The sequence below is a fragment of the Sebastes fasciatus genome, chromosome 11 (assembly GCF_043250625.1).
Source record: "Sebastes fasciatus isolate fSebFas1 chromosome 11, fSebFas1.pri, whole genome shotgun sequence".
Lineage (NCBI taxonomy): Eukaryota > Metazoa > Chordata > Actinopteri > Perciformes > Sebastidae > Sebastes > Sebastes fasciatus.
In genome coordinates, this window is record NC_133805.1 from 19,016,574 (window position 1) to 19,038,321 (window position 21,748).

Here is a 21,748-nt window from a genome sequence, read left to right on the forward strand (position 1 = left end):
AATATCTACACACATCAACAGTAGATTGTCCCCTCATCTGTCATTTTATGTTTTTATATGTGATGTCATTTTTCTGTTTGTTGTAGGATGGTCAGAGGCGCTGCCTGACACCCCGGTGGATGAGATGCCGCCTGGACCAGAAGTCCCAGAAAAAATAAAGAAACGCTACCGAAAGAAGAAAACAAAACTGGAGGAAGCTTTTCCCGCCTACCTGCAGGTCTGTCACCTTTTATAGCACACTACTGTCTGGCATGAACAGTAAGTTAATACTGTGTATAAACTGCATGGGTATATAATATTACATTTTTATATCCGTTTATAACCACATAGAGTAAACCCCTATATAACCTTTCTGGGGGTATTAGGAGTGGGGGGAAATCCATACAGTATAGTATCGCATTATTTTGCGTGGCAATATTGTATATTGTATTGTAAACCATGTTTTGTTAGCGGGGAAGAATGCTAAATATTGCTTTAAGTTGCGCTAAATTTTGGCGATGAAAAGCTGGCATGGCCATTTTCAAAGGGGTCCCTTGACCTCTGACCTCAAGATATGCGAATGAAAACTCTGAGATGAACAGAGTGAAAACTGTATCTTATTATATGAAACAGATGTTGACAAACTGCATAATTTGCAGTTGAAAAAACATAATAAATTGCAATATATCTATCTTATCGCAATACTCAGCATATCGCAAAATGTTTAAAATCACAGTAATATTGTGGGGCCTCTGGTGATTCCCACTCCTATTTATAACTCTGTGTTCAATGTGTTATTTAATTAGGAACTCTCAATTTTGTACAAAAATATCTACAAATAACTACCTTAAAAAATTCAAATATTAATGTTATTCAACTAATTTTGTCAACCTAGGTACCACATTTTAAAACATTATATATTCTAAAAGGCACCTTTGTGACGAGAACAAATATTGTGTTAGATAAAACGGCTTATTTCATCAGTTGATTGCAAATCTATTTTTGTTTTATTGTTATGCAAGCCTCTTGTTCATATGCAAAGATTGTCTGGTCTTGTCATGCCATATCTTCATAAAATGCCTTTTATCTCACCCTTGGGAAGGTTGGGAATCCAGAGTACATTGCCTGGAAACCACTTACAGAACCCCGGTGCACGGTGCCCCTTCTGTGATCTTTTTTTTTTTTTTTGAAAGAGGAACAGCCTAAAGGAACTCACTGCAGAGGATACTCCTCTCTGATCGTGCTCTTTAAATGGCTCCTGTCTGGGTTGTGAATTGACGTACAAAAGCTTAACCGGAGATGACTTCAAGGCTCCTTGTCTCTAGCCAGTATCTCAGTGTCACCTTTAGTTGGCCAAAACATAGATATATGTGATGTGCATTAAGACACCGGCAGCTGTCAGTGCTGGTCTTTATCCCACCACAGTCGGGGGATGCTCAGTCCAACCTAAAGGTCCAACACAGTGGAGCACATTTCATTAATTATTGAAATAGCAACACGTTGGGCTTTTAATGTCTCGGTGCAGCGGGGAGCTGCAGCTACACGTCTTTGAGGATGGTAGATGACTTGTGGGTCTAAGTGGTTTGGGGGGTGGTAGGTGCTGACAAAAGTGAGGTCAGCAGCATCATGTATTAGTTTCAGAGCTTCTCTGTTTCACTTCGGTCCATTCTCATGGGCCTTCAATGTGTGCTGAATAATCTCTATGTGACATGGTGATGTGTTTCCCATGAGTCATGTCAAGAAAGGTAAGCTGACGGTCCTTGAAGAAAAAGTGTCACCACAGAGGACTGACCGGTGCTTTGTGTTGTCATGTTCAGGAGGCGTTCTTTGGAAAGGACCTACTGGACAAAAGCAAACAGAGCAGGCAGCAGGGGGTTGAATCAGGCTTACTGGAAGAAGGGCACAGCCAAGCGGAGAGGAAGCATCCCGCCACCAGCTTCCTGGACCCGTCATCAGACCCTCTGCTCAGCGCCTCAGCAACGTCCCTTCCCACCAGACCAGCAGCACGTACGTAAACACATTACTTTAGTTCTCCAGGACAAGGGATGTTATGATTCATTGATTCAAAGCATTGGACTGATTATTAGATTTGAACAAATAACTGAGCGCGGTCAGTCAATGCGGGAATTGGAAAAGCCTGACACATCTTTTATTTTTGGCATTTCGCATAACTACTTTATGTCTTTTATTCCATGCATTTCTCCCCCCCTGTCACCCAATGACAGTATTCACCCTTTTTTTCACAGGAGTAAATGGGTATGACAAAGGTCCACTGAACAAACCACATTTCACCCATTCATACAAAACAAAAGTCAAAGTGTCAAAGGTTAATCTCTGGTCATGAGAGTTCACAGTGTACTTGCACTTCCATTCACTTTACTGCTACACTAAAGAATTCCACTTTACAAAAAACAAATAAAGTGAAGTTTCAGTTTCTGTTCTCTCTGCAAGCTCGCCCTGTCTCGCCTGCCCATTCACTTTACGTCTCTTGCTCTCTCGACCTTTCTCTCAATTTTACATGAAATGGCACATGCACCCTTGCGCTGACCTGTATGACAGGCATTGTGCAATGTTGTACAGCCAGAAAAAAAAGCCACGTGCCTGAAACAGAAAAGTGCCAGTGGCTTGTCAAGGCTGATTCCAAATGGAAAATATATCATACTGTTTTTGCCAACACTCTCAAGCTGTCCAAAGATTGAATTAGAAGTTTTCAATGACTGAAAATTTCAAGTGGAGCACAGCGACCGCCATCAAAGTGTTGGTCAACACTAACATCTAAGCACAGTCAAAACCTATTACTGAAACCAATGTGTTAATAAACAGAAGAAAACCATTATACCTAGACTAATTATTGCTTTCCTTGTCGCAACCAGTAGCTAAACTGCAGTAGAAGTAAACTGGGATTGTCTTAATGTTTGAATTACATCCTATTGTAAGGTATTGTGTCACATAGTGTGGTACATCAAATCAGTGTCGGGGGAATAAGGATAAGATCCAAAATCTGGTCCCATTTTTGGTCTGGTTCCAAGTTGCTAGGGCGCTTTCACAAGCCAACATTTAGTCCGTTTTAATCAAACTCTAGCGTGGTTTGTTTGGGCGGTTGTGAACACAGTAACCGTATTGTGGTGTGGACCAAAACAACCAGTCCGAGACCACCTCTCGCAAGCGGTTTCCAAGTGAACCAAAATGCAGGCTGCCTGCGCGGGCATTTGTTGAGATGGACACAGGTAAAGAAGGACAGGTTAATATGAGTGGGAGAGGGCTGACCTGGACTTCTGCAGAAGTCCGATGTTTGCTTGACATCTGGGCCGAAGAGAAACATAATAAAGTCCACAAAAATAGTGACATTTATAAAGTAATTCGAGATAAACTGTAGGAGAAGGGATTCATGCGCGCAGTCGATTAGTGCAGAGTCAAAGTGAAAAAACTTTGACAGCAATATTTCAAAGTCTGCGATTCCCTGCATAGAAGTGGCAGCTCTCGATATGAAAAAGATAAATTTGCTCCTTTGTACCCTTCAGCAAATTATTTTTTTTATTTGCTCTGTATATGGTTTGTGAAAGTGATTTTAAGTAGATCTGATGAGTTTGAGAGATACCGACTCGTATCCAGTATTGTGGTTTAAGAAAATAAAGATAGGTATCATGAGTGGTACTACTAGGCATTAGCACTGATTTTTCATTTCAGAAAATGATATTTTGCTATTTGAAATTGTGAGAAATGGCAAATAAACATCAGTTTGAAGAAATAAAACACTTCAACCTTGACAACTGTGACATTCAGACAATAAGAAGAAAAGAAAATATTCGTAAGTGAAAAGACTGAAGCATAGAAATGACTGCACCGTGTTTGGGGGAGGAGCATTTTGCAACAACTTCATTAAATGTTTAAGATTGAGAAACAGTGTTCTCCATCTTCAGTATGTTATAGTATGTTGATATCCCGGTATTACAGTTCATATCTTTAGCAGCAATTCTTTGACAGAGACTTTAATCGGTTAAATAATACTGTTGGAAGATTTGGTGTAGTACATTTCTAGTCTTTCAGAGGTCAGTCAATTTAACTATTGTTTACATACTGTTTTCGTCTCTTGTTGACTCGAGACCAAATTCTACATGTGGCATCCAAACAAATGGTTCCAGATCACATTCTCATGTCCGCTCAACATCTCCATCAATTATGATTTGTGACGGTTTGGTTTTCTTTCTTTTTTTGTTCCTTCCTTTTCCCCCCCCATCTACAGAGACGTCTGAGGAACCATTAGTTGATCTATCTGATGTTCTGAACAGTGATGCAGACATCTTGGGAATGCTCGGAAAGCCAAGCAGTGACTCTGGTGCGTCTTATATATCTCACAGGCAGTCACAGTGGCAAGAATTCATTAATAGTCACCTGGCCGTGGATTTACAAAAATCTTTTCCTCCCGGTTCAGAAATTTCCTCAGACAGCAAGTTTTATTTTGCTTTCATCACTTAATGATTTTTTTTTAACGTCACATTCTTTAACAATACTTTTTGTTCATCTTTGGTTTTATCTTTTGTTTGCATTGTCTGAAGCGTGTTGTGCTTGTTCTGTCTTCACTATTTTTTCACTCATTTTATCTGGTTTTGGGTCCTTGTAGGTCTTGATTTTTGCCCCTTCCAGGTTGACAGCTCGCCTCCTCCTTTTGGTAAGGGTGCTATGGCCTACTAATCCCTTGCTTTAGTGCATTCTTCCTCTCTTACAGTGTTTGTCTCTATTTGAGTGTGCATGTATTTAAGCTGCTTCATATACTTAGCCTTTTCTCCTCAACCATTTCAGATTGTTTTAACACTCATAAACTGCTTAGTGCTGTTCACTCAAATGCGTATGGTGTGTCAGTCTTTGTTCGTGAGCCTCCTAAACCCTTTTACAGTGGTGACATTTTTTAAATAAATACGAACAAATTCATAGCTGCCTGATCCTCAAGATAGCAAAGGAACAAACTGACAAGGACATTTTGACATTCAAGAACAAGAAATGAGCAGTTTAGAACCAAGAAATTTAGAGGAGGCCTTTGGAGAATATCCAGCTCCTAAAGACTGTGAAGGTTTTATGTTCTCAGTCCTGTGGCTGGATGACAAAAAGCATTGCAGTACATGTCCTCTGTTCTTTGTAACATAAAAAAAACTACTTTGTTCAGCCTAAATGCCTCATGGGCTAATATGATCTTGTTCTAATTCAGATATAGAGTGCTGCAGGAATGAGTCCTACAACCCGGAAATGACCAAGGCTTATTAAAAGAGGCTTGGACACAGTCCTGAGCCATGGGGTATGACACATGTGCAGTGTAATTGGAGCTGCGGTCATGCGTTGCTATTGGCTCAGTTTCAGCGAGTGCAGACCAGATTTTACTGTGCATGTGTTGTAGCCCAAAGATATGATGCGATGATGATGGGTGACATCTCCTCTTTTCACCCTCCTTGGAAATGAGTTAGCATTTTTTGCACTTCCGGTTCCCTCGTCTGGAAGTCAATGGTTTTTTTTAATGGGTTTTGGTTAGATGCCTGAAACAAGGTCTGTGGTTAACACAAGCTTAAGAGATTTTAACGTTTTGTTCCACGACTTAAAAACCTACAGTAAACATCCCACTCGTGAATTTTGAAGCTTTTACATGTCTTAAGAAAGGCGGTTGCTATCAAGTGACAAAACGTATAAGTATCGTAAAAGTTTGTTTGCCACAGAGCTTATTTTTTTGCAATAATCCAAAACCCAACAGAAAAAAAATCCTATTGGCTTTTTGTCGAGGGACCCAGGGCAATGCTAACTTCCTGGTTGGCCTACAAAAATACGTCATCACTGCACCACTCTATTGCCAATTAATGGTTGAATCCATCCTTATGTTGGTAGAAAGTTATGTGTTGAAGAAAGTATGGAAGAAATGGAAAGTATCGACAAGAGTAGGAAAACAGTTTTTGCAGTGATAGATAGAAATTCCAGCATAATTTTGATAGAATCTGAAAGCAGTGTAGTAACTTATAGATTGGATCAATAGGTGTTTAGTACAGAACACCAAGGTATTTGATGGGCCAGAGCAATATTTTCCTACACAAACATTCAAGTGTTTTGTACTCGAACTACGTTTACTGAGAATTAGTGTGTAGTATGACCTATCTGTCTCTTCACAGTTCCCACAACACTGCATTTAAACAACACAGGAACCCCCAAGGAGCTGTAATCCTATACTGTTCAGTTTTGATTGCATTCCTCAGGCTGTTAAGACAATAAACATGTTCTTACTTTACGTCTGTATTTATGATCACGTTTCTTTGTTGGGTATTTTGTTGGTTGCTTTGTGTGTTATGTGTGTGTGTGTGTGTGTGCGTGCGTGTTATGATTTGTTTTTGTATGTCTGTGTGTGTTTCCACAGCTGGTCTGGACATTGGGCCCCTGGCAGACGGTTCCCCAGCGTCGCTCCACTCTCAGGCTGGCCGAAGGACACCTCGAAACCTCCAAGAGGAACACCTGGACGGCATTCTCAGCCCAGAGCTGGACAAGATGGTCACTGATGGTCAGTACGGGACACCAGACATCCAGACACTTCCAGTTGTTTTACACTTTTATTTTTTTTAAACTTCAAACAGGATGAATACTGATCTAATTCTTTCTTTGTTTCAGAATCAATTCTCAGCAAACTTTACAAAATTCCAGGTTTGTAATTTCATCCTTTTATTTTTTTATTTTTTTTTTACAAAACTGTAAGGTTGGAATGAATGTGACTGTGAACTCCTGTCATCATAAATACAGGAAGAATGAATTCTGACATTGCAGTTTATTAATTTTACCCATCTTTACTGCTTCCTTAATGTGTATTATATGCACACTTAACATTGTACTGTTGCACTCTGTTACAGAGCTGGAGGGTAAAGATGTGGAGGATCTCTTCACAGCAGTCCTTAGCCCCAGCACGAGCCAACCACCTCTACCACAGGTGCCTCACCCCCACGGTCCCCTCCCTGCCACACCTGGCACTAGTATGCCTCACCCCAACGCAGGTACATCACTAAGCACATTGTCGTTGTCAGAGGTAGCGTTTGAAGCTGTCGTTTTTGAAAACTCATACATCTAATTCCCGTCTTAAATCCTGTGTGTAGGGAATCCCATGTTTCCAAGGATGCCAATGATCAATGGTATGATGGGACCAAACCAACGCTTCCCTTCAAGTCCAGGAGCAGGACCCTGCATCCCAGAAAACTTCTCCCCCCTTAACCGTATGCCTTTCACTGACAATCCAAGGTAATGTACAGCTTCCTCCCTTTAAACTATTAAAGAGGACCTATTGTGCTAATTTTCAGGTTCATATTTGTAAAAGCTCAGTCTGCTCCGATTGGACAGCTGACCCACTTTGTTGTGATTGTTCAACTGAACCAAACTTTTCAGACTCCACTCCATCTCCGCTCTAACTAGTCGTTAGGCAGGTATTATGCAAATGTGTTACTTGGTGACATCACCATGTTACGGAAAAAAAGACGCTACTTCAAGCAAGGCGTTTCAGGCAGAAGAGTAACTCACTTTGGCGTGGACTCTGGGTTTTGTAACTTTGCAGACATTTTACCTGTACAAAAATATATATATATTACACACTAAAGAAAAGGGGGAAAAGCACAATAGGTCCTCTTTAGATATTCCAAAATGTAGTTATCTTTTTTTCTCTGCAAAACCAGAGTGTTATGATTAAAGCTGTATTTCTTTGTTGTTCCAGGGATAGAAAGTTTAATCAGATGCCTAGAGAGGCGGTTGGTCCATGTGCCTACCCTGCCCATGGCCTCGCCCCTTCAACCCCTGGACCTCTGCCTGAGGGGGAGGCTGAAGCCATGTCAAATGCCCAAAGGAGTACACTCAAGTGGGAGAAGGAGGAGACACTTGGAGAGCTAGCCACTGTAGCCCCCGTTCTATATACCAATGTCAATTTCCCCAACCTCAAAGAAGAATACCCAGGTTTGTAAATATATATTAACATATGTTTCTATTGTCATCATTGCTGTTAATGCTGCTTATTTGTTTGGGTGTGCCCACTGCATTGTCTCAGTCCCACATTACAAAAAAATACCTTGTATGCTCTGTGAGACTGTTGGCATGACAACTCCTCCTCTCATTCTTTCAACAGACTGGTCCACGAGAGTAAAGCAAATTGCAAAACTGTGGAGGAAAGCTAGTTCCCAAGACAGGGCCCCATATGTGGTAAGATCACTCAAACTGTTGAATTTTCAGATTTTCTTCAACTATCTCAAAGTCTTAACATTTTGAACCATGCCAGTCATCAAACTGTCACTACTAGTTGCACTGACATATTAGTATGCAGAAGGCAGACTCCTTTATCGCATCTGGCCTCTTGCCTCTTGCCAATGCAATTTGAAATCCGGCCATTCACAGATGAACGAATTAACACAGGAAGGCCTGCTCGGTGTTAGAGCTCACTATGGTCTGAGTAATGAAGTTCACTAGAAGTCATTTTATCTGGCAGAGGCCAGTTTCTAAGACTTGATTAGAAAAGGTACCTTGAATTTGATATTGTACGGGTATTTTGCCACTCTTACATGGTGGCAGTTCTCTTTCATGGCTTTTTCTTTTGATCTCCCACTGGACATCCCAACTATAGAGACACCTGAATAACAGAAACAGGATGACCTCCATCCTGTGCTGCATTTACAGTTCAAAGACGTCACATTACTAAACTGTGTGGGTAAAACTGGCAGTCCAGTATCACCAGTAGCAAACCACCCTAGCAGCAGGGATGGAGACCGCTTTCTCTCTGTCACCACCAAGTGTCAACTCTTTGCCAATGAGGAGGGAACCTCCATTCATGTTGCTGGATTACAAACAAGATGGATATGGTCAGAGAGAAAGTAGTTTCCTTGTCTTTGTGCATGTTGTAGCTTTCCAACCTTCACTGTTTGTGTATTAGTACGGCAGCTACTAACGATTATTTTCGTTGTCGAATATTTTTTCAAATAATCAATTAGTTGTTTGGTCTATAAAATGTCAGAAAATGGTGAAAAATGTCGATTTTCTCAAAGCCCAAGATGACGTCCTCAAATGTCTTGTTATATCCACAACTCAAAGATATTCAGTTTACTGTCATAGAGGAGTAAAGAAACCAGAAAATATTCACATTTAAGAAGCTGGAATCAGAGAATTTTTACTATTTTCCCTTAAAAATGTACTCAAACCTTTTGATGCTGATGCTGGTCTGTCCTCGACCCATACATGTGGAAGGTTGTAAAATTGAAATGTTATAGCTCTTATCCATCGCGCTGTTTGAGCATGAAGTCCACTGTGAGGTAGTTGGAATCGTGAGAGGGAAGCTGGACGTCATCTTTTGATATGAAATTGCCTGCCAATACCAAAGCTGGCATATATAATTGTGAGATATTGAAGCAAACGCTATGAAAGAATTTAATGTTACATACACACCAGTTTTGTATTCGTAGTATGAGTGACTTTTCTCCAGTATCACACTTGTTTCAGATAATAAGTGTTGCTTAAGGTTAACCCCATTTTTTCTGCAGTCTTTTTGTGTTTATGAAGTATTTGTGTCTGATGTGTTTTTTGCGATTGTGATTGATTTGCTGTTTAGCAAAAGGCAAGAGATAACCGAGCAGCCCTGCGCATCAACAAAGTCCAGATGTCGAATGAGACGGTGAAGAGGCACCATCCACAGCAACAGCCCCCTGAGGTGTTTGATCCCAACATACCACTAGACACAGAACTGCTGTTTAAAGACCCTTTGAAACCAAAAGAGTCAGAGCATGAACAAGAGTGGAAGTTTAGACAGGTAAGAGTGTATGCAATGAAGTCAGGGAATGCAGCGGCAGGTCCACTTTATATTAAGACAGCTAAGAAGTGGTGGTTTAGTAAAGCTCCCTAAACAACTGCACTATCCTCCACATTAACCCTGATGACATTGGTGGTTAGTAGGTCCAGTTCATTTTTGGCATGAGACTGATAATTTTCTGCATCCTTTTTTTGATGTCTAATCCCCCTTTTCGTTGTGCCTTTCCAACAGCAAATGAGGCAGAAGAGCAAACAGCAAGCCAAAATTGAAGCCACTCAGAAATTGGAGCAAGTTAAGAATGAGCAACTCCAGCAACAACAGCAGCAGTCCAACAGCCAGTCAGATGGAGACGGCAACAACAGTGGAAACCAGAGCCCAGCCTCCCAGCCCAGCAATGGCAGCATGTCCCCCATACCGCAGCTTAACTCTAAAGACGGCTTTGCCAGGCCGCAGCTACCAGGGACGCCCACTTCAGGTCCTCCGGAGGACGTGTTCTTGCGACCACCTCCTCCCCCTCCATCTGGCTCTTCCTCCCAACCTCAGTCCCCACAGGTATTCTCACCGGGTTCCTCTGGTTCCAGACCCTCTTCTCCATGGGACCCATATGCCAAGATGGTTGGGACACCAAGACCGCCAACTCTCGGGCCAAATGCATGTCGCAGATTGCAGATAGAATCTGGTAAATCCCCCACAAATATGATGGAGCAGCAGGACAGAGGGAGGCCCTCTCCTGCTCATGAATCTTTTGGCTCTCCAACATCTATGAGCAGTGACCCTTACGCCAAACCTCCTGACACCCCAAGGCCAGCTGGAGAAATGGACCCTTTCCTGAAGCCCATGGGTCCCCCCAGGGCCAGTCAGGCTGCTCAGGGAAGGCCCCCAATGGGTTCTCCAGGCAGAGACCCATACTCAAGGCCCATGATAAGAAATGAGGCCTATCAGCGCATGGCCCAGAACAGGATGATCTTGTCTGACCCTTACTCGAGGCCTTTACTAACACCAATCCCTGGAAGTAATGAGTCTGGTTCGGTTCCTCTGTTCAAAACACCTATGCCCCCTCCTCAGGCTCAGGATCCCTTCAACCGCCCAGGTCTACATCCTATTGACAGGTTCTCCCAGAATCAGCAGAACGACCCCTATGCTCAGCCTCCACATACCCCAAGACCATCTGGGAATGACAACTTCACCAGTCCTCCTAGATTGGGCCAGCAGCATCACCCTCAGGCACACTCATTTGCTCAGCCAGGACCAATGACTCAAATGTCTAGAAATCCTTATGCTCATGCACCTTCCACTCCAAGACCTGACCACTTCACATATGACCCGTTTGCCCAGCCCTCTGGTCCCAACAAGCCAAACGTGGACCCTTTCTCTCAGTCTATAGGCAACCAACGGTCCATCAATGAACCCGGTGCTCAACCTCGCCCATTTTTTGAGACCTATGCCCGACCTCCCGGCACCCCACGTCCACATGACAACTATGGTCAGCCTTCAAACATCCCTAACCCATCCTCAGACCCTTACTCACAGGCTCCTTCTACTCCTCGCCCCAGTGGGATGAACCAGTTCCCTCATCAGTCGCACCCTGGACAGAGGATGTCACCTTCCCACTCAATGGACCCTTATGCTCAGCCACCAGGTACTCCACGGCCCTCTGTGGGAGAGAGGTTTTCTAAGTCACCGGGCAGCCAGAGGGGGCTAATAGAGTCATTTACTAGTACACCTGGGCCATCAAGGTCAGGGGGTATTGACATGTTTTCCCAGCCTGGGACCCCCAGACCAATGCTTAATGACCCTTATGCCCAGCCTCCAGGGACCCCACGGCCTGGTCCTGATGTGCTCAGCAGACAAGGGCCAAGGCCAGGACTAATGGGGAGCCAGGATCCTTTCTCCCCAGCTCAAGGAAGACTTCATGAGCCCTTCCCTCATCCAGGCTCACAAACACCAAAACACCCTGGTGTTTCAGAAGATGGATTTACTCAGTCACCCTCCAGAAGACCCAGTCAGACACCTGGCCATGACCCATATGAGCAAGCCCCCATGACCCCTCGTCCACAGTTAATAGAGAAAATGGAAATGAAAGATCAGTCATGTTTGGGTAACAATGGAACCGTCCCTCAAGACCCAGGCCAACTGTCCAACAACCCACAAATGCCTGGTGCATCCTCTGACGCTCAGGGTGTTGCTCTCGCTGAGAGTGAGGAAAGACTCAGACAGGTACATGAATACCTCATCACATCACTCATACATTACTATTGGAATTTTATTTTTGCCCTGTTGTGTCATTCATTTTAGTTTGTTTACATTTCTTAAATGTACAATTGATAACATTGATAACATTCAGCCACTAGATGTCCCATTCTCCCTCCCCCGTTCCATTGCATTTACTTCACAACAAGTCGTTGCCAGGCACTTACCGTAAATCTCATTTATCCGTTTTTTTCCACACTTACTGATGACACAGAGATATCACGTGATACCAACGTCGTTATACTGAAATATGTTAAAGAAATGGGAACCACACGTCAGATATCTTCAGAGATAAACAAAACATTAATTTTGGACCTGCCAACATTTTTTAAATGATTAATTCACAATCATAATAATTTTTTTCAGGAAAAGCAATACTTTTATTCAGCACCTTTCTAAAAGCACTATAAGATAAGATATTCCTTTATTAGTCCCCCAGTGGGGAAATAACACAGTAAAAAAAGAGCAAAACAAAGTATATACATTATTGATAATAAGCAGACTATTAACAAAATTGCATGTGGAAAAATTATATTGCACAGTGAGAATGAAATTCCACCTGAAAGTATTGCACACTATGGATGTATTATCATTATTTTTTTTATCTTTTTCTACATAAAAATTGTATCAATAAGATCTTTAACAATGTTTATAAGGTACTTTTTGTTCTTTAACAACCTGGGTCATATTTTTAAGTTTGGCCATCATTGCGATCAGTTTTTATAACGTTTTACTTACAAAGTCAGTTATTGAGATCATTAGAGACATTTCTTGTCCAACACGACAAGAACCACGAGCAGTCAGATAACCACCTTTAGCTGCATTATGTAAACCATTTATTTGGAGGCGAAACTTTAAGTGAGCACACCTGAAACCTGAAGTGTTGTAATCCCTCATTCCTTAAAAGAACTGTGAGTGTACAGCTGTCAATGGTAGGTCAAAATTGGACCAGGAACTCAGGACAATAAGAGAGATTTGGTAATAATTTTACATTTGCCTTCATTTTCTTTTCCAAATAAATGTAGTTAAACTGGGTGTTCGTTTACGACCTGTCTGAATATCTGGCCATGACTGTTGCTTGGTTTGAACCTACACACAACACACTTGTCCAAATATTCACCACAAAACAAATAAACAAACAAACAGTAATGAATCAAATGTTTTATATCAAATGGGAATTATGGGCAACTTACAAAATGAGGTTTGTTCTGTCTACGCAGATAATAATAATAATAATAATAGATTAAACTTATATAGCGCTTTTTAGGATCTCAAAGACGCTTTACACATTCGGGGGGAAAAACGGTGTGAGACAAACAGTAGACGAACGACAAAAAAAAAAAAAAAAAGCTCTCCAAAAAAAGATGTAGAGCTTGTTTCCATACAGCCAATCAAATCTTTGCATAAAGCAGTAACGTCACCATTCTGTTATAGGCAGCAGCCTGCTAACAACACAATAGCCACAGACTTTGAACAACAACTACGTTAGCTTTCCTGCTAAAGTCTCCTTCTTATCTAACCTCCAAATATGAACACACGTCTTATCCTCCACAGTAGCTCGTTGAACGAGCCACCAAAAACAATCATTCACCAGGGAAAAAGTGCTCTGCCGACATCAGTTTGCACGCTAGATAGATAATTAGCTGGTCAGTAGCATCATATGCTTATCTTGACTACATTTTATGGTATGTTTTCTTAACTACATCAGAAAATGTGAGGTATAGGAAGTGAAAACGTGTGCATTTGCAATGACAATGGAAAAAAGGGACTTGCATTGAAACACATTAGCTGTGGAGTTTAAGTGGGCCAAAATAACAATCTGTCTTAACAGCTTGAAATACAGTATTATTGTAAGCTATACACGGCCCACTTACCTTGTGTTTAAAAAGGCTTAAATGTCTGTATGCTTGTTGTTGTGTTTTGTAGCGACAACGAATTAGAGAGCTAATCCTCAAGCAGCAGCAACAGAGGAGTGCTATTCGACTGGAGAGGGGCCCTCAGGAGCCTGCTGGCAACATAAACCCAGGAACACCACGAGCCTGGCCCCAGGAGGGCCCTGGGCATCAAGGGGAAATGTTCAACCGGCCCCCACCACCTTATCCTGGACAAGGACCCATGAGAGGGCCAATGCGGTTTCCTGGACCTTTTCCAGGCGATCAGCGTGTCCCTTTCCCTAATGAGGGACAACTTCCCAGGGGCCCACATCCTGGAGATCCTAATTTGAGACACCAGGGTCCAAGGTTTGTGTGATATTATTCTTTTTATTTCACTAGTGTGTTTCAGATATTCTGTAATTGATTACACAGCACCCCATGAATCTAGGACTGTCCTTCCTCTCTATTTATATATGTTTTTATCCTATTTCAGGTTTGCATTTCCACCTGGCGTTCTAGGACCTCATGGGGCCCAAGAGTTCTTTCCCCGGGGGCAACACCCAATGCAGGATGTCCCTCCTCAAATGCGACGGTCCATGTCCGTCGAAATGGCAAAGAGTATGGGAGGCAACCCTATGGGGCTGCCCCAGCACTTCCCACCACGCGGTATGCCAGTGCAACAGCACAACATAATGGGCCAGCCTTTCATCGAGCTACGACACAGAGCCATAGAAAACAGGCCACGTATGCCATTTCCCCCTGGCGCCATGCAAGGAGGTCACATGGATCCCAACTTGCAGGGTCAAAGGTTACCAGGCTTTCCAGGAACACTTAATTCCAGGTTCCCTTTAAATCAGGGGCCCAGGATGGTAGACCCCATGGCCAGCCACACTGGTCACTTACAGCTATCTGCCAGCATGGACAATCTTCATCATCATGCCCAAATGTCAGGAGGCAACGCACTCAAACAATCTCATTTGATGAGATCCATGAGCCAGCCTGCTTCAAATGAGACCCAGAACATGGCAGCATCTATGATGCTGACTGCACCCCCTGCTGGGCACTCAGAGCAGGGGGTGTCCGGCAGTGAAGCCGTGGAGGAGAAACTGGATGCGGAAGAATCAGCAGTCAAAGATCTTGAGGACGTGGAGGTGAAAGATTTGGTGGATGCTGACTTGGAAAACCTAAATTTGGATGCAGATGATGGCAAAGATCTAGATCTAGAGACAAATGACCTACACCTTGATGACTTCCTAACATCTGGGAAATTTGACATCATCGCCTATACAGACCCTGACCTAGATGACATCAAGAAAGACCTGTTTAATGAGGAACTGGATCTGAGCGATCCTATGGATGATAATGCCGACACCACAGACATCAACAAAAACTCGAGCACAGGATCTGAGGCGTCATGCAGTTCATCATCTTTATCGGCAAAATCAGAGGCCTCAGGCGAGCAGTCTTCCGCTGAAGTAAAGCTGGAAGCTCCTGGGACTGGAAGTCAGGACTCTGCTTCTTTGGCACTCGGGAAAGAAATTAAAACAGAGGTCAAGGACTGTCAGAAACCCCCTGATGTGGCAGACCAGCAAGCCACTGGAAACACCTTAACCTCAAACCAGCAGGGAGTGCTCTCTGACTCCACCCCAGTCCTGTCTAGTTTACTCATTAAGCAGCAGCCTGAGGAGCAGTCATTAAATCCAATTGTTGAATCTGTCAGTCAAGGCGGTAAACTCATGCCCCAGCAGGACCAAGTCACTGACGCTCAGCATACATCCGGACTTACAATATCCGTCGCCACCACTGCAGGAGAAGGTGCTATGACTGGCTTTGGGGCAGACCACCAGGTGGGGCTAGCCTCTGGAGTGGACCAGAGCATTCTAGACCAGAGCGGTTTGGACCTGAGCGACTTGGACCAGAGTGGTCTAACCCCAGCCCAGCAGGCAGCGTTGAGCCAGGCGATGAGTCAACACGGCCAGCTCCACCGTCCTCTTCTTCTAGAGGAGCAGCCCCTCCTATTGCAGGACCTCCTGGACCAGGAGAGGCAGGAGCAACAGCAGCAGAGGCAGATGCAAGCCATGATACGACAGCGCTCCAGCGACTCCTTCTTCCCCAACATCGGTAAATCACTTAGGCCACAACTTCTAGTCGTCGGTGCAGGTTAATGTTTGAGAGTCTTTTCTGATTGCATTATTTGTCATTTGCAGATTTTGACGCCATCACTGACCCCATCATGAAAGCTAAAATGGTTGCCCTAAAAGGCATCAACAAAGTCATGGTTCAGAACAACATGGGGATGACCCCAATGGTCATGAACAGGTAAAAAGTTCACTTTGGCATCGCATGAATACATTTTCTTTCTTGATTAGAAAATGTAATAGTGGGAGCGTATGTAAGTTTTGGTTTTAACCTTTTCCACTCCACCTCTCTTTTTCATAGACCTGTTTTTGTCTTTTTTTTAGGGGTGACAGGAGGTATTAGGGGGCAATAGCAGGTCAACAGTAGATGTCACACAGAAGTGGTGTACATGATCTGCCAGTTTTTCTTCACCAATAGTTAGTGCAACTTCGTAGTGTTATCTTCCTGACATGCGGGGGGGGAAAATGGAGCCCGCTACAGCCTCTGAAAAAAGTAAAGTCGGCCAAGATCGCCTGCGGCCTTAAAGAGTGGAAGAGGTTAAAGCAATGCTAATACTAACCTAATAGCCCAGCCACTAGGATATTGTGCTACTATTTGGAGAATTGCTATTGTGATTGATTGATTGATTGATTGACTGACTGACTAAATGGTGCATGGTTGTGGTATTGCTCTATTAAAGATTTCCTCCTGGTCCTGGTCCTGGTCCTGGACCTGGTCCTGGTCCTGGTCCTGGTCCTGGTCCTGCACCACCACCTATTCCTGAAAGCACACCGCTTCCTCCACAAGTTGTTGGACAGGTAGATGAATCATTAAACTGCTTAGATAATATTTCAAACTATATAATGAAAAATATCTAAGATGCAAATGATCAAATATTTGTCAACCTTGCTTTCAGGATGGCAAATTAACACAAGTATCAAGACCAAATCCTCCAAACTTTGGACCGGGATTTGTCAGTAAGTTCTCTTAAATTTCATATGCATTTTAAAACTTTTTGGTTTCAAGGTCTGTCAGGCCTTGAAATGTTAAGATGTTTGTTTTTTTATGCTGTCAAGATTGCTAACAAAAGAGTTTTTTTCCTTCTTCTTTCAGACAATGCTCAGAGGGCTCAGTACGAGGAGTGGCTCCAGGAGACTCAGCAACTACTTCAAATGCAGCAGAAGTTTCTGGAAGAGAAGATTGGGGCTCACAGGAAGTCGAAGAAAGCCCTGTCTGCCAAGCAGAGAACAGCTAAGAAGGCAGGGAGAGAGTTCCCCGAGGAGGACGCTGAGCAACTCAAACATGTCACGGAGCAGCAGGGTGTAGTGCAGAAACAACTGGAGCAGGTAAATGTTCGGCCTGTCAGGCTCCAACACTGAATTCTATCTCAGCACTCCTCTGCACAGTGGCTGCCCTCAGCATTGTCCTTTCATTGGTCCTATGGAGCAGAGTTTAACAGTTAAAGTAGGGGTTGGAACATAACAGCACATTGGCCAAATCTGGTCGTCCACCAGAGGTAGTTGCCCACATGCCTGGCGTGCTTTGCACCATGTTATGGACGGTGTGTGGTGCTGAAATAAGGTCTAACTGAATAACAGATCGAAAAAAGTATTTAATCAGTTTTATTTACCTAGAGAGACTTGAATTATTTTCTAACTGCAAGTTTATTTGCAATGACACACTGACATTGGTGAAAGCGTAAGATAAACACACATTTGATTTTACTTTACCTTCAATTAATTTTTACACTTTTGAGAGACAGTTTCTTTTTATTGGGAGCAGAGATGCTACCTTTGACTGTACCTTTATAGCAGACCTGATTAGTATTAAATATTAACAAGTTATTTCTAATTGATCTAACAGATAATGTAGGTATAGGGTATCCATTTGAAGGTATACATCTAGCTATTTTCTTCCCGAGCAGACATGAAAAAATAATATCCTAACTAACTGAATAATTCCAAACACACAGGCTTGTGTCTGCACTGCACCTGTCAACCTGCTTTGACTCCCTAACAGAGCAGTGCTGAAGAAAAATGCTCTTGGCTGATTGTACTTTCCAACTCCTGCTTTAAAGTTAAATTCTTCTGGTACTGTTTGAAATTAAAATCTCTTCCCTTGGGTGAAACCTGTGTCCTCATAAATTTGTCTTTGTAAATGTGATAAAATGCCTTAAAAAGCGATGCGTAATTTCTTTGTAAATTTCAAAGAGCACCTCAATAATTTGTGAATATGCTTTGTTTCAGATCCGCAAGCAGCAGAAGGAGCACGCTGAACTTATAGAGGAGTACCGAGTGAAACAGCAGCAGAACAATATGACACCCATAATGCCTGGGATGCATCCGATGCCAGGGCCTGCTGGCATGGTCCCCAGCGGACCACCAGTTGTCCAACCTCCCATGAATCCTATAATGCAGATGCCACTTCATCCTGGCCAGCCAAATCCACCGCCGTGTATCCCCAACCCGCCACCTGGCTGGAATCCCAGTGCTCCCATGCCCATTGCGGGACCAGGAATGCCACCTATAATGCCTCCCCAGGTTCCTGTGGGAAACCCAGGCCAACCCCTTCAGATGCCAATGGGTAACATACCTCAACACTCACAGCTGCCTGTGGATCCCCAGGCGCCACCAGCTCCACCAGGTGGTGTAAAACCCATGCAGGCAGGTGGTATGAAGTTCGACGACAACAACCCGTTCAGTGAAGGCTTCCAGGAGCGGGAGAGGAGGGAGAGGCTTAGGGAGCAGCAGGAGAGACAGCGGGTGCAGCTAATGCAGGAAGTCGAACGACAGAGAGCCCTGAAACACCGTATGGAAATGGAGCAGCAAGGGATGATGGGGCCAGATGGGAACATGGCACCGCTTGCTCAGATGCCATTCTTTAACGCAGAGCTGCCACAGGACTTCATGCAGCCTCAGAGGCCTCCTCAGCAGCAACTTGCACCGATGTTCCCCCAGCAGCAGGGCATGCAGCCCGGTATGGGCTCACCACCTGGGATGTTTATGCAAGGTGAAAGGAGGGCGATGATGGGCAATGGAATGATGCCCCGTGACATGGGGCCTGGTTTTGGGCCTGATAATCTCGGCCTGCAAGCACCTAATTTCCCTCAGGGTCAACACAGACCTCGTCAGTTCAGTGGACCAGGAATGATGCTTCAGATGCCTGGCGAGGGTCCACCATATGGAGGTGACTCCACACCTCTACCGTCTAACTTTCCAGGCTCAGGTCAGTCTCTAATCCAACTCTACTCCAACATCATCCCAGACGAGAAGGGAAAAAAGAAGAGGAACCGCAAAAAGAAGAAGGAGGACGACGCAGATTCAGTCAAGACACCTTCAACTCCACACTCAGACCTCACAGCCCCTCTCACACCGTGTGTCTCAGACACCTCCTCAACTCCAACCAGAAACACCCATCTCTTCGGTGACCAGGACTTGTCAAGGTCCCCCTTAATGGGATCCTCCACCCCAAGTCACTCGGAGCTGGAGAGGCAGCTTTCTGGAGGCCACTCTGGACACCCTGGTCTCTTATCAGACACAGCGAGAGCCCAGGCTCAGGAACACGACCGGATCCTTAACAACATAAAGCTGGAGCAGACCGATGCCAGTGAGTGTCACGGGTCCATCGGCTCAGACATGAGCTCTGTGAAGGAGGAGGGTAATAAAGGGAGTGTGTCTCCCTTCCGTGCAGGGCAAAGTCCAAACAAGGGGGAGGCCGGAAATGAACTGCTGAAACACCTTCTGAAGAACAAGAGCACACCTCCACCTGGATTGGCCCAGCAGAGGTCGGAAGAGAGCATGCGCTCAGAGGAGGAGGAGGCCGCAGACTGCAAAGCCCTGCTGAGGCAAAGCTCCATGGACAGCAATGGGGTCAGTGTTTGTGTTAGTCACACAGTTAGAGTGCTGAGGGGGTGATCAGCATAGTGAGTCATAGAAGGGCTAAGTGATTCAGATGGGAGGCGCGTCATAGTCAAATTGCTATGAGTCACAGCTGTCGGTTTTTGAATGAGTCATAGTTCTGTGTTTGAAAACATCTAACTTGAAGCCATAATGCTGCTCAAGTTATTTTAAGTGTATTCGTGCCTTTTTATGCAACATCATGTTTTTCTCATCTCCAGGCGTACTCGGATGGCCCCCCAGACTTCCCTGGACCCGTGGAGAAGAAGAAAGGGAGGAACAAGAGGGCTCCGAAAGGAGGGGAGAAACCTGCGTCTCGCTACAAGAAGAGGAAGAAGGAAGGGGATGAGAGGCAGCTAATGCACTCTGGCCCTGACGCCGTAATGACCCAAATCAAACAGGTAAGATAGATTTTACCACCTTTATTACCTGCTCTCTATAAAATAGGTTGGAGCCGCACCGCTGCACAGCTTTGGGAACAAAGGATGGTAGAAAGATTATAGCTTGAAACCTGAATGCTTTATTCAGAATTTTACAGTATTAATTACTGCCAGAAGAGGGGAAAAAAAGTCTCCACTGAGCGCACAGACACTAATTTCACATATCATAAGCATATTACTATAATTAAGTACTTGTTGGATGACAGTTGCACACACAGGTATTAGAAGCTGTTATTATTCAGGAAAGTGGAAGGAGATTCCTGATTATAAAGCAAGTCCCCTCATTGATTGAGGCTCATTGATTTAAACGTGATGAAGCAGACTCACTCATTAGAAATGTAGTTTCTCACAAGTACAACACAAATTTGTCTAAAAGGGAAATTATGACTATGACTGCATGGCTTCGAGCTGGAAAAGCCTCTATATATGACAGTTAACAGTTTGATTCTGCCCCCATTTACCTGGCTTGTTCTGTGGTCTGCAGCGGGTTTGATAACTGGACCAGAGATTAGACTTTAAGGATACTTATTATTTTTCCAATATTCAATCTTAACTCAAGGCCACATTCTCAGAGATGCCAGTTCATAGCCGAGGTTACTTTTTCTGGGCATTTTACAGGAAGTAAAAGAACTATCTAATGGTGACATAACCTTACATAGCAAACACATGACTAATGCTAATGCTTGAATTGGCTTAAGAATTGCCTTGATGGTGGTGGAAGGATTTCTTGATATAAAAAAAACATCCATCCATCTATCCTTGATTAATGATGCTGGTTGTGCTAGGTCGATCATAAATATAATGTATGTTATGTTAGGTTTGTTTTTAGTATTTTTTTATATGTATACATTGTCTCATTTTGTTTGGTGTTTTGTGCTGCAGTATCCATTGTACTTGTTCTGATTTCACTCCTACCCCTTCCTCTGACACAGCAGCTCTCCCTGCTTCCCCTCATGGAGCCACTGATTGGGGTCAACTTCGCCCATTTCGCTCCCTACGGCAGCGGCCAGCTCAACGGAGAGAACCTCCTGTCTGGCACCTTTGGCAGCGCTTCACTCGATGGAGTCTCTGACTATTACTCCCAACTGGCCTACAAGGTGAGATCTGCTTACCTTACCAAGGTGGCACTGGGTAAACAGTGTGATGTGTGTGTGTGTGTGTGAAGTGTGTCTGCAGCGTTATGTGCTGACACTGCACTGGTTCTGATTCCTACAGCAGAGTAACCTGAGCAATCCGCCAACACCACCGGCGTCTCTTCCTCCCACGCCACCACCTGTGAACCGACAGAAAATGATCAATGGATTTGCCACGACAGAAGAGCTGGCCAGCAAAGCTGCTGCCATGGGTAAGCATTCAGGAGGATGTGCCGTAAAGGTATACAATGCAGGATTTTCCCCA

The 21,748-nt window shown here is 43.9% G+C and overlaps 1 protein-coding gene across 9 annotated transcripts in view; it reads left to right on the forward strand.

The window, feature by feature from the left end:
• Positions 1-21,748, forward strand: part of kmt2cb (lysine (K)-specific methyltransferase 2Cb) — a 78,538-nt gene that overhangs the window by 46,274 nt on the left and 10,516 nt on the right. For 4 of the 9 annotated variants that reach the window (XM_074651344.1, XM_074651350.1, XM_074651346.1 and 1 more), the window contains 22 exons: positions 87-217; positions 1,797-1,986; positions 4,223-4,315; positions 4,601-4,648; positions 6,368-6,508; positions 6,616-6,648; positions 6,852-6,992; positions 7,092-7,233; positions 7,700-7,935; positions 8,105-8,178; positions 9,575-9,772; positions 10,004-11,989; positions 13,949-14,262; positions 14,390-16,017; positions 16,104-16,215; positions 16,715-16,832; positions 16,931-16,991; positions 17,128-17,360; positions 18,261-19,883; positions 20,132-20,311; positions 21,283-21,447; positions 21,566-21,695. In XM_074651344.1, coding sequence (XP_074507445.1) covers positions 87-217; positions 1,797-1,986; positions 4,223-4,315; positions 4,601-4,648; positions 6,368-6,508; positions 6,616-6,648; positions 6,852-6,992; positions 7,092-7,233; positions 7,700-7,935; positions 8,105-8,178; positions 9,575-9,772; positions 10,004-11,989; positions 13,949-14,262; positions 14,390-16,017; positions 16,104-16,215; positions 16,715-16,832; positions 16,931-16,991; positions 17,128-17,360; positions 18,261-19,883; positions 20,132-20,311; positions 21,283-21,447; positions 21,566-21,695 — 7,977 coding nt within the window. The remainder of the gene's footprint in view (positions 1-86; positions 218-1,796; positions 1,987-4,222; positions 4,316-4,600; positions 4,649-6,367; positions 6,509-6,615; positions 6,649-6,851; positions 6,993-7,091; positions 7,234-7,699; positions 7,936-8,104; positions 8,179-9,574; positions 9,773-10,003; positions 11,990-13,948; positions 14,263-14,389; positions 16,018-16,103; positions 16,216-16,714; positions 16,833-16,930; positions 16,992-17,127; positions 17,361-18,260; positions 19,884-20,131; positions 20,312-21,282; positions 21,448-21,565; positions 21,696-21,748) is intronic. The other 5 variants (XM_074651348.1, XM_074651345.1, XM_074651349.1 and 2 more) reach the window with 5 other exon arrangements.